Source organism: Carettochelys insculpta, chromosome 9, assembly GCF_033958435.1.
Source record: "Carettochelys insculpta isolate YL-2023 chromosome 9, ASM3395843v1, whole genome shotgun sequence".
Taxonomy (NCBI): Eukaryota; Metazoa; Chordata; order Testudines; family Carettochelyidae; genus Carettochelys; species Carettochelys insculpta.
The window spans coordinates 37,743,212-37,760,465 of NC_134145.1; the positions used below are offsets into that span (position 1 = coordinate 37,743,212).

At 50.6% G+C, this 17,254-nt stretch overlaps 1 protein-coding gene across 2 annotated transcripts in view; it reads right to left on the bottom strand.

Moving 5' to 3' along the window:
• PLPPR5 (phospholipid phosphatase related 5) overlaps positions 1–747 on the bottom strand; it is an 81,487-nt gene extending 80,740 nt beyond the window's left edge. The window contains exon 1 of one of the 2 annotated variants that reach the window (XM_075002808.1): positions 231–747. In XM_075002808.1, the coding sequence (XP_074858909.1) occupies positions 231–434 (204 nt within the window). In that variant the 5' untranslated portion in view covers positions 435–747. The remainder of the gene's footprint in view (positions 1–230) is intronic. The other variant, XM_075002807.1, reaches the window with a different exon arrangement.
• Between the last annotated feature and the right edge of the window lie 16,507 nt (positions 748–17,254).

Here is a 17,254-nt window from a genome sequence, read left to right on the forward strand (position 1 = left end):
GGGGGTAACTCACAGCCCAAACACTGGGGTATCCGGGAAGGCAGCAGGCGCCTCCCCAGCAGGGACCGAAAGGGAAAGACCCCCCCGCCCCCGCCAACACCGGATCCCGCCCCGGCGCGGCAGCGCCCCCTGATCCCGATCCCCGGCCAAGCCCCCGGGGCGCGGCGGGGAGGTTGTCCCTGGTGGGTCCCAGGATCTGGCCCGGGGAGGGAGAAGCGGCTCGTGCTTACCACCAGCACCGGCACCCCCGCGGCCAGCGCGTAGAGGAGCGCCGGGGGCACGGCGCTGCTGTCCTCCGGGCCGGGGTAGGGCTTGCGGTAGGCGCCCTCGTAGCAGAAGAAGCCCTGCACGTTGACCGCGAAGGTGTCCGTGTACTCGAAGTAATAGGCCAGCATCACGGTCCCTGCCATGATCACCATCTGGAAGTAAAGCATGCTGGTGAGCGCCGCGGGCACAGGCGGCCGCTCCGGCAGCCCCGCTCGCCGCCGGCATCCACCGGGGGAGGAGGCGGCTAGTCCCAGCCGGCGGCGGCGCCCCGGTGCAGGCTGCTCAGTGCCGGGCCCCGGGTCGGCCCATGGGCGGGAGGCGGCTAGAGCCGGCAGCTGCCCCGGCCCGGGCCCATGGGCTGCTCCGCTCCGGCTGCTCCGCCCGGGCACCGGCTCAGCACGGCGGGAGCAGGCGGCGGCTAGAGCCGGACAGCAGCGCCAGCTCCGCCCGGGCACGTGGGGAGCCCCTCCCGGGAGCAGCCCCGGCCGCCGGAGCCAGCAGCCCGGCAGAGGAGCGGGTCCGAGAAGTGCCCTGCGGGGGCCGCAGCAGTGGAGCCGAGCCCGCCCCCGGGCAGGTGCCTGACGCCTCCCCCGGAAGGAGGCGGGGGCGGGGATCCCACAGTCACGCCGAGCCCGCCGCCGGTTCCCCCCGAGTACGCGGTTCCTTTGTCCAAACAACTGGAGCACGAATTCCCCGTGCTGAGCAGCCTCGTGCACAGCCCCCGCCGCCCCCGCGCGAGCTGCTCGCTAGACTTGGCAGTGCAGAGATCGCTCCCAGCCGGCGGTGGCGGACTCCGCTTGCTCAGCAGCTGCGGCAGCCCGGCTTCCCTCGGTGCCGCGCGGGGATCCCGAGGCGCCCAGCGGCCCGGAGAACCGGCCGCAAACTTTGCCCTCCTACGGCTTGTTCGCGCTCCAGGCACCAGGATCATGTCTCCCTAACGCTAAGGCTGCGGGGGCAGCTCACGCTCAGCAGGCAGCGGGCGCCTCCCTAGAGGGCCCTGAGACAGTGACATCTGGAGCACTCCAGGGGGCAATAAGAGCCAGAGCAAGCAGCAGAATGGACTGAACGGTCCCAAGAGCCTATTTCACCGTCAGAGTTATCGATTTGTAAGGTAGTCGGACTCTGACGGCTGCAGCTGCATGTGAGTTCTTTCGGAAAATCCAGCCCTTTTTCGAAAGAACATGAACCACGTCCACACACAAAACGGGCTCTTGTGATCCGAAATTGAAAAAACGCAGCTTGCTTGCTCGTGGCGCTCTTCCACTCCCGGATCAGGAAGATGCCTTCTTTCAAAAGCTTCTGTTTTTTTTTTTAAAGTGTGTCAATGCATCAGGGGCCCTTTTTTCAAAAGAGCAGGCCTCGTTGCACCAGATTTTTCGATCCCTGGCCCATTCTCTTGAAAAAGAGGAGTTGTGTGGATGCTCTCCATTGAAAGACTGGATTGATTTTTTATCCACTGTTTAGTGTGTGTGGACATGCTCTTTCAAAATGAGCTTTTTCAGAAGAGATCTTGCAGAAGGGATTCTTTCGAAAGATTGCTGTAGTGTTGATGCTGATCCCAAACCTAGTTAAGTCAGCAGCCTCTTTTGATTGTCTCTAATCAGCTCCTAAGAATACACTTCTGTTGCTCTTTTTCTTATGTAAAAACACTTTCATTCTGAAGGCAATTATTTAGTGAGGTGGACATTAAGAATTATAAACTTTCTAATAAATTCCCAGACAGCTACAATATGCTTGGCAATGTTATTATAACAATGTTATAGCAGTACAGTAGTGAAATGTTTTTCTTTTTTTCTTTTAAAGCTTCATATATCTATTTACTTCATATAAGTTCTTCCAGCACATGTAAGATCCTATCTGAAAGAGGACAATGTATATATAAGTTTGCTGAGCCAAAAATATACACACCATCCTTTGGAGAAATCACAAAAGATATAAATGGAAAAGGGAGTCTTCTCATTTAAAAATGGAAGCCTTCTAAAAAGATTAGACAACCAAAAGAGAATTCCTTTACAGATATACCAATATATTCTTCAGAAAGTTATGCTGTGAGAGTCAGACTCCAAAAAAATAACAGAAGCAAGCAACTTAAAGATTGTGCCACAAAAGGCTGAAGGCCAAAGACTTGTCAAATAGTTCAAATGACCTTTACAAGGCCACATGATTAATCCTTCTACATCATCCCCTATGTTGAGCCTGGGACTTAAAAACCTCTAGGGATGGAGATTCCACCACCTCTCTTGGTAACTCATTCCAGTCCTTCACCACCCTCCTGTAAAAATAGTTTTTCCTAATATCCAACCTACACCTCTCTCTCTCTATAACTTCAGACCATTGCTCTTTGTTCTGTCCCCACTGAGAACAGTGTCTCTCCATCCTCCTTAGAGCCCCCTTTCAGAAGGTTGAAGACTGCTATCAAATTGCCCCTCAGTCTTCTCTTCTGCAAACTAAATAAGCCCAAATCTCTCAGCTTCTCATCATAGGTCATGTGCTCCAGACCCCTAATCATTTTCGTTACCCTCCGCTGAACCCTCTCCAGTGCGTCCATATCCTTCCTATACTGGAGGGCCAGAACTGGATGCAATATTCCAGACGAGGCCTCACCAGAGCCAAGTAGAGGGGAATAATAACTTCTCTAGATCGTCTGGAAATGCTTCTCCTAATGCACCCCAATATGTCATTAGCCTTCTTGGCTACAAGGGCACACTGTTGACTCATATCCAGCTTCTCATCCACTGTAATCCCCAGGTCCTTTTCTGCTGCACTGCTACTTAGCCGTTTGGTCCCCAGCCTGTAACAGCGCTTCGGATTCTTCCGTCCCAAGGGGAGGACTCTGCACTTGTCCTTGGTGAACCTCATCAAATTTCTTTTGGCCCAATCCTCCAATTTGTCAAGGTCACTCTGGACCCTATCCCTACCCTCCAATGTATCTACCTGACCCCCTACCTTAGTGTCATCTGAAAATTTGCTGAGGGTGTAATCCTTCCCCGCATCCAGGTCATTAATAAAGATGTTGAACAGTACTGGCCCTAGAAGTGAACTGTGGGGCAATCCACTTGAAACCAACTGCCAGCCAGACACCGAGCCATTGACCACTACCTGTTTGGACCGTCTGTCAAGCCAGTTTTCTATCCATCTTACAGTCCATGTATCCAGTCCATACTTCCTTAACTCATAGGCAAGAATATTATGGGAAACTATATCAAAAGCTTTGCTGAAGTCAAGGTATATCACATCCATTGACTTCCCCATGTCCACAGAGTCAGGTAACTCATCATAGAAGCTAATCAGATAGGTCAGGCATGACTTGCCCTTTGTGAATCCATGTTGACTACTCTTGATCACTTTCTCCTCTTCAAAGGGCTCCAAAATGGATTCCTTGAGGATTCCCTCCATGATTTTTCCAGGGACTGAGGTGAGGCTAACCAGTCTATAGTTCCCAGGATTGTCCTTCTTTCCTTCGCTTTGAAAGATGAGCACTACATTTGCCTTTTTCCAACCATCCAGACCTCTCCTGATCTCCACAAGTTTTCAAAGATAATAGCCAAAGGCTCAGCAATGATGTCTGCCAATTCTCTCAGTACCCTTGGATGCATTAAATCCAGACCCATGGAGTTGTGTGCATCTAACTTTTCTAAATAGCTCTTAACCTGTTCTTTCCCCACTGATGGCTGCCTACCTCCTTCCCATGCTGCATTGCCTAGTGCTGTAGTTGGGGAGCTGACTTTGTCTGTGAAGACTGAGGCAAAAAAAGCATTGAGTACTTCTGCCTTTCCCACATCATCTGTCACCAGGTTACCTCCCTCATCCAGTAATAGTTCATGCCCTTTCTGATAACCCTCTTATTGTTAACATACCTGTAAGAAGCCCTTCACATTCCTTCCTACCTGCAGTTCCAATTTTGCTTTCCTGATTACCCCCCATCATTCTCCAGCCATATATTTATACTTGTCAGTCATTTGTCCAAGTTTCCACTTCTTGTATGCATCCTTTTTGAGTTTAGAAACACCCACAATTTCCCTTGTAAGCCTAGCTGGTTGCCTACCATATTTGCTTTTCTTGCTATGCATCAGGATGGTAAATGTATTTGCCCCAAATCTCTAAATGGCCCCCTCGAGGACAGAGTTCACAACCCTGGCTGGAGGACAGCAATGCTGAAACCACTGAGCTATGCATCCCCCTAACTGATTTATAACTCTACTTGGCTGTGTTGCTGTAATCAGTTAGTCTGAGCTCAGTTGTGAGACACTTATACGTTTTCTGTTCATGCAGTATATGTGTGTATTCCTACCAGCTGTACTTGACTCTTGAAATAGTGTTTTACTTCTAGGGAGGATTAACTTGCTGATATCCGTGTTATGCACTCCTTTCTTACCAGTGCATGAAAGATTATTTTTTTTAAATCTGTGGAGCTTATTTTGAATTTATTCTCCAAAAGAGACCTTACAGGAATTCCTATGCAGTACAAATTTCCATGAGTTTGCTAGATAAACTGTTAATATGTAAACAAAAAGCAGTCAAGTAGCACTTTAAAGACTAGCAGAATGGTTTACTAATAAACCATTTTGCTAGTCTTTAAAGTGCTACTTGACTGCTTTTTGTTTTGATAGTGTATAGACTAGCATGGCTTCCTCTTTGTTAATATGTAGTAACGGAAAGAAAGCCGTGCTAGTCTTTATACTATCAAAGCAAAAAAGCAGTCCAGTAGCACTTTAAAAACTAACAAAATAATTTATTAGGTGATGAGCTTTTGTGGGACAGACCCACTTCTTCAGATCATAGTCTCAGAATTTCTGGATCTGAAGAAGTGGGTCTGTCTCAAGAAGGCTCATTACCTAATAAATCATTTTGTTAGCCTTTAAAGTGCTATAAGACTTCTTGTTTGTTTTATTAATATGTAGCAAGACATTAGTGGTGAAATCTGCTCTGCCCAAATAGTTTCATTTTTCTTAGTGCATCTGCCAATGATCACTGAACTCCACGTCCTTGGGGGACACCAGGGGGTCAGACCTCCTCACATTGCCCCTGCTACAGAACCCATATCTCTGAGTGCAGGTAGCAGAGTTCTCCTTGGTGCACCAAAGGTTGGACCTGGCGGAAGTCACCAGGATCAAAGATCTCCTTGACTGCAATCAGGGAAACTGTATGGATCCCTTGGTGCTTATTCAGCATATGGGGCTTTCCACCCACTGTGCACTCCAGTACATACAACAGCAGTGAGGGGCACTTTACTGCCCACTGCTCAAGTTTACCTCATGTCCTTTGAGAGGGTGCACCCCTTGGTCTTCCATATTTCTGCATCGGTCCCCAACCTCTCATGCCTTCCCAACTGCTTCCCCCTTTCAAAGTGCACCAAGATGTTATCTGTACATACTCATGCTTCACACACATCACTTCTCCACCCTCGTGTCATGCCCAGACATCAAGTGGCAGGACTTCTTGCCAGCAACAGAGGATGGGAAGCCTCAGTGGGCCAGGCTGTATTCCACTTTGGTTCTGCAGACTGCTGGAGGATCCTTCATGGTTCTGTGAGCACAGGCATGTACTTGGCATGGTTCACCCCATCCCTGACACTTGTTCCTTTTGTGCTGTAAAGGAGACCTTGGAGCACAACTCTCTTGAATGTACCAGCTCATCTGGAATTCCTATTAAGATTCTTGATCTACTTCTCCCCTCATCTACTGATCCTTGCACACTCATCCATGGCCCCACAAAGTCGTGGGACCTCCTTGTCAACCTCCTCTTGGCTATGGCCAACAGGGCCATTTATAAGACTAGCGAGAGGAATTTGGTGATGGTGAGAAGCCTGCGACTTTTGTTCTTTTATCCATTCTTGCATCCAGGCAGGGTTCTTCTGGGAAGCATTCACTGGCCCCTCAATGCCTTCAGGGAGCAGTGGGCGCAGCCCAGGGTCTCTGCTCAATGTCACTTTTCAGCTCCCATATTTTAACTCTGACCTCCACACCTGTCCCTATTTTCTTTTCAGTTGTCCCTCCTAATCACTTTGGTTCCTACACCCAGTGAATCCTGGTCACCCTTGTAGTGGGGGTCTTTTACTTGTGGGTGGGCTTGCACTTGCCCACTACTCAGATCCCAATAGGTTCATTGAACTTGACCTGTGTCAAAATTTCTCAATGTTAAATGCATTTTTAGTTAACTAAAAATATACATAACCAGTGCTTTTTTGTGCCAATACTTGATACCGAGTACCAGAACCTCAGCAGCCCTAGCCATGTGATTGGCTGATGACCAGCACTTTTTTTTTTAAATGAAAAAAGCACTATACATAACTGTTGTTACAGGGTCTGATCCAATGATCATTGAAATCAGACATTGCCTCAGGCCAGTAGCTTCCACTGTATTTCACTTGGGAGTGCCTTAGAAAAAGTGGAAACATATGATGTTTAATATGTGAGCATATGGTGTAGTGATGCTGTGTAAAAACGATTTAGAGCTTTTATTAATGTAAAATGTTCCTTATTGGAGGGACTAATATTAGTGTGACATTGAAGCTGTGTCTACATGTGCCGACTACTTTGAAGTAGCTGCGCCAACTTCAAAATAGCGCCCGCCACGTCTACACGTGGCGAGCGCTATTTCGAAGTTGACATCGACGTAAGGCGGCGAGACGTCTAAGTCGCTATCCTCATGAGGCGATGGGAATAGAGCCCTACTTTGACGTTGAACGTCGAAGTAGGGCACGTGTAGCCGATCCGTGTCCCGCAACATCGAAGTAGCGGGGTCCGCCATGGTGGCCATCAGCTGAGGGGTTGAGAGACGCTCTCTCCAGCCCCTGAGCTGGATGGTTGCCGCATGCAGTGGCCCCTTAAAGCTCCCCACCCCCTGCCTTCTTGTGCAGGAAGCTGAGAGAGCGTGCAGGCGGCAGCACAGCCACGCGGCCAGCCTGCATGACTCCCTGCAGCCCATAGACACCCCCCCTGCTGCGATGGCCGCCCGTCAGCCCCCCAAGCGCCCCTAGGGCACCCCCCCCCAAGGGGAGCCAGGGCTCCCAGGCTGACAGCCAGCTGGGGAAGCAGCAGTGGGGCCCCTCCTGGACAGAGGCCGAGCTTTGGGACCTGCTGGGGCTCTGGAGTGAGGAGGAGGTGCTCCAGGTAATGGGGAGCAAGAGGCGGAACGCGGATGCGTTCGCTCGGCTGGCCAAGGGCCTGGCCACCCGGGGTCACCCTGCCTGCACTCCTGACCATGTCAGGAGTAAGGTCAAGGAGCTGCGGCAGGGTTACGCCCGGGTCCGGGATGCGGCCGGCCGATCTGGGGCCGCCCCCGTCACTTGCCCCTTTTACAGGGAGCTCAGGGAAATCCTAGGCCCCTGGCACACCTCCTCCCTGCCGGCCACTCTTGACACCTCGGCCGACGAGCCCCAGCAGGCCCCGGAGGCGGAGTCCACCCCAGAGGTAAGCCCCGTACCCCAGGGGCACCCCCAAGAGCCCACCCCTGGGATGCCAGAGGAGGAGAGGGAATCCTCCTCCAGCGACGGGGGGCTCCACATCGCGCTGCCGTCCCAGAGCTCCAGCAGGGCGTCCACCCACCAGGTGTCCCCTGACCATGGGAGCGGACTGTCAGGTATGTACCCCCCCGGTGCACACCCCCGGGGTTGAGGGGCGGGGACAACAGACATGACCAGGGCCCTCCACGTGCCCAGATGACCATGGCCTCAAGGACAGCAGTGGCATGTCCCTCAGAAGAGTGCATCAGCCCCTGCCCCCCCAGCACGACAGTGCTATGCCCCATCCCTGGGGATGGGGGGAGCGGAACCTAGGGTCCCCTGGGGGGAGGGGGTGGGACACCCATCATCATCAGCAGCATCTCCCTTGGACGGGGATGGGGAACCAGCAGCAGAGGGGTGGGGGGACAAGGGCCATGGCTCGGGGGCCACACTAACAGCTGTCTCCACTCTTCGTGCTCCCCGTGTTCCACAGCTGCACCATTGGAGGGCCTGGAGAGCGCCGGCGAGGTGTCAGTGGTCCTGGAGAGCCCACCGGGGCCATCACTGCAGGCCAGCCCCTCGGCGGAGCACCCACCAGCCCCAGGGTGGGGCCGACGGCAGACCCAGCACCACCACCGGATGGCGATGGACCCCCAGCTGCTGGCAATCTTCCGGCAGCAGCTGGAGGTCTCAGAGTAGCGTCTGCGGGTGGATGAGCGGCGCCTCCAACTACAGGAGCAGGCGCTGGCCTGGCGCCAGGAGGCATGGGGGGCCTTTAAGCGCATGTTTGAGCTCATCGCAGACTACCTGGCCCCCCATGCAGCGCCGGATGCCGCTCTGCCCGCCCTGCCTGCTCCACCCACCGCTCCACCCGCTGCTCCACCCACCATCCCACCGCCGTCCACCGAGGGGGCCTTCCGCCGAGGGGGACCTGGGGTCTGCTGACACCTGCTGGCCATATCTGCCGGTTCGCCCGGCCCCCAGCCAGCCTTGGCCAGGGCTGAGGCCGAGGCGAGGGTCGCGCCCACCAACCCCCACCGCTGGACATTAGGGGGTGCAGGGCCCAGGACTTGCCCCCCCTTTGTACATATCCCTTTATGTTGCATATAGTTTGTATTAGACCCCTGTTATTTTATGATACCTGCCCCCCCATGTAAATAGTTCTCCCCTTCCTTGTGTTCCACTGTTTGTTTATCATATAATAATATATAATATATTTGTAGTAATAATATAATAAGAGAATTCACCGTTTTGTGGTTTCATGAACAACAGGTCTATTTTTATTTGCAAGAAAAGTGTGTGGGGGTGCTCTGTGGTGTGGGCGTAGGGGCAGGGAGTGTTGTGGAAGATGGGGGGGATTCAGCTGGGGGGCCTGCCAGCATTCACCCTGCAGCCTGGTCGAAATGGGCCCGCAGGACCTCCCGGACCCAGATCCCCTCGGGGTCCACCTGGCGACTGGGGGCAGCGGGTGGCTGCACATCAGCCCTGTCAGCCTCCACAGCCCAGCCCTGAAAGAATGCCTCCCCCTTGCTCTTGACCAGGTTGTGGAGTGCGCTGCACGTGCCCACAATCTAGGGGATGTTGGTGGGGCCTGCATCAAGGCGGGTGAGGAGACACCTCCAGCTCCCTTTGAGGTGGCCAAATGTGTGCTCAACCACCTGGCGCGTGTGGTTCAGGTGCGTGTTGAAGCGCTCCTGGCTGGCTGACAGATGGCCCATGTAAGGGTGCATGAGCCAGGGCCAGAGGGGGTATGCCGCGTCTGCGACGATGCAGAGGGGCATGGTGGTGTCCCCACAGGGATCTCCCTCTGGGGGATTTAGGTCCCTGCCTCCAGCCGGCGGCACAGGCCCAAATTCCTGAATACCCGGACGTCGTGGGTGCTGCCAGGCCAGCCAACATAAATGTCCAGGAAGCGGCCCTGGCTGTCCACCAAGGCCTGGAGGACCACCAAATGGTAGCCCTTCCTGTTCAGGACATGTCCTCTGTTGTGTTCCGGAGCTCGGATGGGGATATGGGTCCCATCCAGAGCCCCAAAGCAATTTGGGAAGCCCAGGGTGGCAAATCCCACGATGGCGGCATCCGGGTCCCCAAGCCGCACGAGCCTGTGGAGGAGCAGGGCATTGATGGCATGGACGACCTGCAGGGGAAGGACATGGTAGAGCACCAATGAGGGGTGTGCAGGGTGTGTCTGACCCTCCACCCCCAGGGCTCTCGTCCCCTCCCAGGTCTCCCCTCCCCTCCCCACCAGGGCTCCCCTCCACCCCCAGGGCTGCCTCCCCCTCCCCGTGGGTCCTCTTACCTCCATGAGGACAGCCCCGACGGTGGCCTTGCCAACGCCAAACTGCTGCCCCACAGATCGGTAGCTGTCTGGAGTGGCCAGCTTCCAGACAGCGATGCTGACCCTTTTCTCCACACTGAGGGCATGCCGCATGGCAGTGTCCTGGTGCCTCAGGGCGGGGGTGAGCCACTGGCAGAGCTCTAGAAATGTCTGCTGGCTCATGTGAAAGTTCTGGAGCCAGCAGTCGTTGTCCCACTCGCTGAGCACCAGCCGCTCCCACCAATCGGAGCTCGTGGGGTAGCTCCACAGCTGGTGGTGTGTGCGGCAGGGGGGTGGAGGACAGCAGGGTCTGGGGTTGCTTCCTCCTCCCCTGGGGGCAGCTCCTCTTCTGTGACTAAAAGGAGATCAGCTGCCTCCTGCATGGCATTGAGCAGGGCGAGCACTGCTCCTGCAGGGGCGGCTGGGTGGACCTCTGGCTGCTGCTGCTGCTGCTGGGGGTCCATAACTGCTTCTCCGAGGTGTGCGTGCCTATGGCTCTGCAGACTGTGTGCTGTGCAGGCTGAGTGTGTCTGGGAGGGGCCCTTTAAGGGAGCAGCTAGCTGTTGCCCCGGAAGTGCTAGTCCGCCCTGTGACCCTGTCTGCAGATGTTCCTGGCACCCTTATTTCGATGTGTGCCGCTTTGGCGTGTAGACACTCCCCTGCAGCGCCTACTTTGATGTGGTGCTGCCGAACATTAATGTTGAACGTCGACGGCACCAGCCCTGGAGGACATGTAGACGCTATTCATCGAAATAGCTTATTTCAATTTTGCTACATCAAAATAAGCTATTTTGATGTAGCGTTCACGTGTAGACGTACCTTGAATGTTTATTTCAGGGGACAGGTATTTGTAGCAGGAAATAATGACCAAGAGAATGCTGTTTTTTAATTTCTAGCTATTGCAGTATCAGTGAGCATCCTACATCCTGGAATGCCTTCTGTATGGTAAATTCTCCTCCTGGATGTGCAAACAGAACTGCCAATGCACAAATTCATGAAAGGACCAGAAATGGTCTTTTTCTTGAGCTGATGCAATAAGCCTGTTTGAACCTGGTCATCAATAGCAAAAGAGTGATGCACGTTTGGGAAAAAAAAACAAGTTACAGCTGCTGTATCTTCATTGTTAATATGAGTGATAAATGTACTATCTGCTGTTTCTCAAGCCTGGTCTGCACTAGGAGATAAAGTTGAATTTAAGCCTCTATGGTTGATTTTATAAACTCTCTGTCTACACCACAGCAGTCAATAAGTCAATTCTAAGTGACATTAACACTGACTTCTGTACTGCTGACTTCCCAGCGAAGTTACTCAAAAATCAAATTTGCAATGTTGAGGTAAATAGTGTGCATTAACCAGGGTTAAAATCGATTTTATTAGTCCCAAAAACTTTCCCACAATACCCCTCAAAGGCTGGGTCTACACTTTCCCCCAACTTTGAAGGGGGCATGTTAATCAGGGTGATGGGAGATTACTAATGAAGTGCTTGGATGAATATGCTGCACTTCATTAGGCTAATTCTCCCTCGCAGCAACTTCAAAGTGTCAAACTTCCGAGTGCCAGCATGCGTGTAGCTGCAGGCATTTCAAAGTGCCTGTGGCTACATGCATGCCAGCACTTCAAAGTTGCCATGGGGGACAGTTAGCCTAATGAAGTGCTGCATTTTCACCACAGCATTTCATGAGTAATCTCCCATCACCCTGATTAACATACCCCTTCAAAGTTGAGGGCAACTGTAGACAAACCCAAAGTGTCCTATCACGTCATTGTTCCAGGTAAACAGGGAGTAGGAAATGGAAAGCCCGGCATTTAAAATTAGCTAGCACACCCAGTGCAGAAGGGGATGGTCATCGTGCTATGGCACCTGGCCATCCCTGGCAGCCTCTGGTCCATTGGCCACCAATTCAGCAACTGCAAGGCCACTGTTGGAGTGGTGATGCTTGAGGTAAGTCTGGCCCTTACCACCGACCCACCCTGGGGAGAGGGCTACTGGTCAGGGGGCCTCTGGTGGGAAGGGGCAGGGGGGGCCTCCTGGTCAGGGGTTCATGGACGTGTCTTCTCTCCCCCTGCAGGTAGTCTAAGCCATCAACATGATGCTCCTCCCACAAGTCGTGACCCTGGGGGTCTTGGAAGCTGCCCTCATCGGGTTTGCGGGTATGGGCTTCTTCAATCGTTTTGAAGCTTTGAACAGAACACACATAGTGATCCAGGCTCTGGACCACAGCAGGGTGCCTACATTGACAGGAAGATCGTACTCCAGGCCCCGGTGGATGCAAGGGGCTGTTTCCTGGACATGTGTGTGTGGTGGCCAGGCAAGGCCCATGATGCCCAGGTGTTTTGGAATTTGTGGCTGGGATGCCAGATGCAGGAGGACATGTATGTCCCCCCCCGGGAGCCCCCGCTCAGGGACATCATGATGCCCCCCTGCATTGTGGCTGACACTGTGTACCCACTGCACCCATGGCCTACGTGGCCCTATGCCAGACATGCCATGCTAGCCCAGGACATCTTTAACGGTTGCCTCAACCATGCCAGGGGCACAGTCAAGCGGGTGTTTGGGAGGCTGAATGGGAGGTTTTGCAGCCTCTTCAACCAGCTGGATGTCAGCCTCTGAAACATCCCCACAGTCATCTCCACCTGCTGTGCCCTCCAGGAGGGCCAGTGGGAACCCTTCATCCAGTGCTGAGCCGCGGACTTGAGGGCTGGCTATGAACAGCCACCTGCTGCCCCTGCCATGAGGCACAGAGGGATGGGGTCAGAGTCTGGGAGGTCTTGAGACAGGCCTTTGCCCAGGGCCTGCCCTGACCCTCCCAGCCATACTCCACAAGCTCTTAATGCTCTCTCCAGTGGAAAAGCACCAGGAAATGACAGAATTCCAGCTGAAGTCATGAAGGCAAACAAAGCTGTGCTCTTCCCCTTCCTCTATGATTTACTCCTAAAATGCACGAGAGCAGGAGATGTCCCACACAACATGAAGGATGCAAATATCATCACTCTATAAAAACAAAGGCAACAAGGGTGACTACAACAATTACAGAGGCATCTTGTTACTGAGCATTACAGGCAAAACATTTGCCCATGTCATTCTCAAAAGCCTGTAAAAACTCGCAGATCAAGTCTATCCAGCAGCACAATGTGGCTTCAGGACTGGCAGGTCAACAACAGACATGATTTTCTCACTTCGACAACTACAAGAAAAATGCAGAGAACAAGGAAAGCCGTTATTCTTAGCATTTGTGGACTTAACAAAGACATTTGACACACTCAGTAGGTCAGGACTATACAGAGTATTAACCAAGACTGGTTGCCCACTGACCCTACTCAAGCTCATAACATCCTTTCACAAAAACATGAAAGCAACAGTGCAATATCTACATTGGAACTACATTGGAACTGTTTGCAATGAACAGCAGAGTCAAACTAGGGTGTGTTCTTGCCCGTACCCTCTTTGGCATATTCTTCTCAGTTCTACTAAATTGCACATTTCAAAACTCTTGCAGCAATGTATTTCTCCACAGAAGATTAGATGGCTGTCTCTACAACCTGGCAAGACTTGAGGCCAAAACTAAGGTCAAGAAAGTCCTCATTAGGGAACTCCTCTTCTCAGACAAAGCAGCTCTTGTCACGCACAAAGAAGGCACGCTACAGTCACTGATGGTTTTCTACCCACAGCCTGCAAGTTGTTTTCCCTTGACATAAGCATGAAGAAAACTGTTGTATTCACTCAAGGTATGTCTCAGCGACCCAACATCATTTTGAATTAACAGCCATTAGATGTGGTTCAACAATTTCTGTTACCTTGGATCTGCTATCACCACAAACCTATCCATGGATGAAGAACTGAACATCAGAATCAGGAAGACAGCTACTATTTTTGGCAGACTTATGAAATGAGCATGGAACAATCCTATGCTGTCGGGAAAACAAAGATACTAATCTATGAGGCATGTGTATTAAGTATCCTGCTATATGGTTCCAAAGCATGGACCACCTACTCAAACCAGGAGAAAAAATTGAACAGCTTCCATCTTCTCTGCCTCCGCAGAATTATGAATATCAACTGGCAAGATAAAGTTTCAAATGAAGATGCTCTGTCAAGATGTAGCACACCCAGCCTCATAGCAGTCCTCAACAGCAGAAGACTACAATGGCTTGGTCAGGTGAGAAGAATGGGTGACGAATGTCTTACCGAAGAAATCCTCTTCGGTGAACTGTCATGTGGGTTGAGAACAAGAGGAAGACCAAAGCAAAAATGCCATGAAAAAATCAGCATTGATCCAAAATCCTGGGAATGTACATCATCAGATCAAAATAGCTGATGACGATTGCTACTACAGGGCACATCATCCTTCGATAGTATATGTGCAAGCCACACAAAGGAACTTTGTCTTAAGAAGGAAAAACTCTCAGACTCAAAAATTCAGAAATAGACTGACATGCAGTTATTGCAATCGACCATGCAAATCCAATATTGGACGGATAAGCCATGACAGAAGCTGTAGAGTCAAACACGGCCCATAGATCTTCACCACCACTGCTAACCACCATCTCTTGAGATGAAAAGGGGCCATATTAGGTTATCTCAGTAGAAAACCCAAGGTACAAACCTGCCCCAATGGAAATGGAGAATGAGCTAGCCTCCCCAGTCAAGAAAACCTGGATTTTAATGGAAATCTTATCAAATGGATTAGAAAGTTATTAGTAGATTTACAGAGCTATGGTGTGATCCTGTACTCTTAAAGTCAAACTGGAGTTTAACATCATCTCTATGATAGTACCTCCACAGAGGATGTAGGTCCACAAACGAGGAAATTACATGAAGAAGTCTAGATTTTTTTCATTGAAAATAGCTGTGTAAGACCTGAGCAAATTTTATCACAGTAACTAGTTAAATTCATGCCAGTAGAAAATTGTGCATATTTAAATTGAATATTCACAGCCAAATTTCCCTGTAGTTCTTAATATCAAAATCCTGATGCTGGATGAGACTCTATGGCTACATCTACACGTGAAGCCTACTTCGAAGTAGCTTATTTCGATGTAGCGACATCGAAATAGACTATTTCGATGAATAGCGTCTACACGTCCTCCAGGGCTGGCAACATCGATGTTCAACTTCGACGTTGCGCAGCACCACATCGAAATAGGCGCTGCGAGGGAACGTCTACACGCCAAAGTAGCACACATCGAAATAAGGGTGCCAGGCACAGCTGCAGACAGGGTCACAGGGCGGACTCAACAGCAAGCCGCTCCCTTAAAGGGCCCCTCGCAGACACAGTTGCACTAAACAACACAAGATCCACAGAGCCGACAACTGGTTGCAGACCCTGTGCCTGCAGCATGGATCCCCAGCTGCAGCAGCAGCAGCCAGAAGCCCTGGGCTAAGGGCTGCTGCACACGATGACCATAGAGCCCTGTAGGGGCTGGAGAGAGAGCGTCTCTCAACCCCTCAGCTGATGGCCACCATGGCGGACCCCGCAATTTCGATGTTGCGGGACGCGCAATGACTACACGGTCCCTACTTCGACGTTGAATGTCGAAGTAGGGCGCTATTCCTATCCCCTCATGGGGTTAGCGGCTTCGACGTCTCGCCGCCTAACGTCTATGTTAACTTCAAAATAGCACCCGACACGTGTAGCCGTGACGGGCGCTATTTCGAAGTTAGTGCCGCTACTTTGAAGTAGCGTGCACGTGTAGACACGGCTTATATGGAATAAAATTTCATAACAAGTCTTGAACTATTGCTGCCCTTGCTATAGCTATTCTGAGGATTCATAGAGAATTCATTTGTATGAGACTAATAGTCCATCATCTCTGACAAGTCCCAAATCAGTTTTAAACATAAGTATTTTTAAATGACAACAGGATAAGCAAGCATCGAGAATCAGTAGGTAATGCCCTCTTCCCCTTTTTATTAATAATTTTAATAAAGACTCCCTTTAAAATATTTTAGGCAGAAAAGTATAAAAACAAAATAACTTTTAGACAGATTTTGAAAGTAAGTTTTCTGATTTGAATGAATCCTTATCTTTGTTATAAAATTCTGAAAACATTATTTATAATATAAATGGTGACAAATAATTAACTATGGCAGTATAAACATAATTAAAACCCAGAACCAAGACTACAAAATTATAGATATTCATGTCTGTTGGGTGTATCCTCATGCTAAACCAGAAGCATCTTTACAATCAATGAAATACATTTTTTGATAAAATCACTCCAGGTTACTTATTGTAAGGTCAAAGTACTTGCTTCCTGCCAATCAGCATACTCTAGAAAGTAGAAGACTCCAGCAGCAGCAGCTACTGCTTCATATTTTTGGAGGAGTATTGGACTAGAGGAGTGAAGCTTTTTTTTTTTTCCCCCTCATCATCAAACATATGCTTCACTGGACTCCCCTATCCGTATAAGGGGCATTTCTATGGCAGAATAATTACTCAACTCCCATTGAAATCATACTGGAGTTGAGTACTGCTGTGAGCCATCTTTGGAGCACAGGATTATTACAGATTTGGACCTCATAATTCCATTGTTTCAAAAAACATTGTACAATCTACTTTGTGGCACCTTGATTTATTTGCATACTGTGAAATGATTGCTTCAACAGTACAAAATATTTGATATATTGTACAACAAGGAACAACGTCCAAATATCTTTGACTGTGTTTGATTAACACATCCAGTATTGTAGTAGTAGTAGGTAGTCCATCGTGTCTGACAATGACGTCTTGAGTTTGCACAGGCTTATCGGTTGTGGGCTCGCATGTGGCTGAGGAGTCCAAGCTTTGAATGATATGGGTGTTCACAGTGGGGGCAAGGGAAATGTCCTGGCTGTGTTGGTGTGGCTGCTGCTGTTGCTTTCTTCCTCTCATGAGCATCAATGAGGAGTACACGTCGCTGCTCTTCAAAGTTGTCATACACGTGTCATACAAGAGCATGCCAGCCTGTTCGGTCTTTTGCATGCTGCTCTAGCTGATCAGGTTTTAAACTAGCATGAGCAATGTTGGCCTTCACGCAGTCTTTATATCTCTTGTGAGGCCTACCTTGATTCCTTTTGCTCTGGGAGAGTTTACCATAGAGGAGTTGCTTAGGGATTCTCAACTCCTCCATTTGTATGACGTGTCCTGTCCAGAGAAGCTGGGCTTTCAGAATCATGGCTTTGATGCTCATGGTTCCTGCTCTGTCCAGGACTTCCAGGTTCGTAACTCTGTCCCGTCATCGAATGT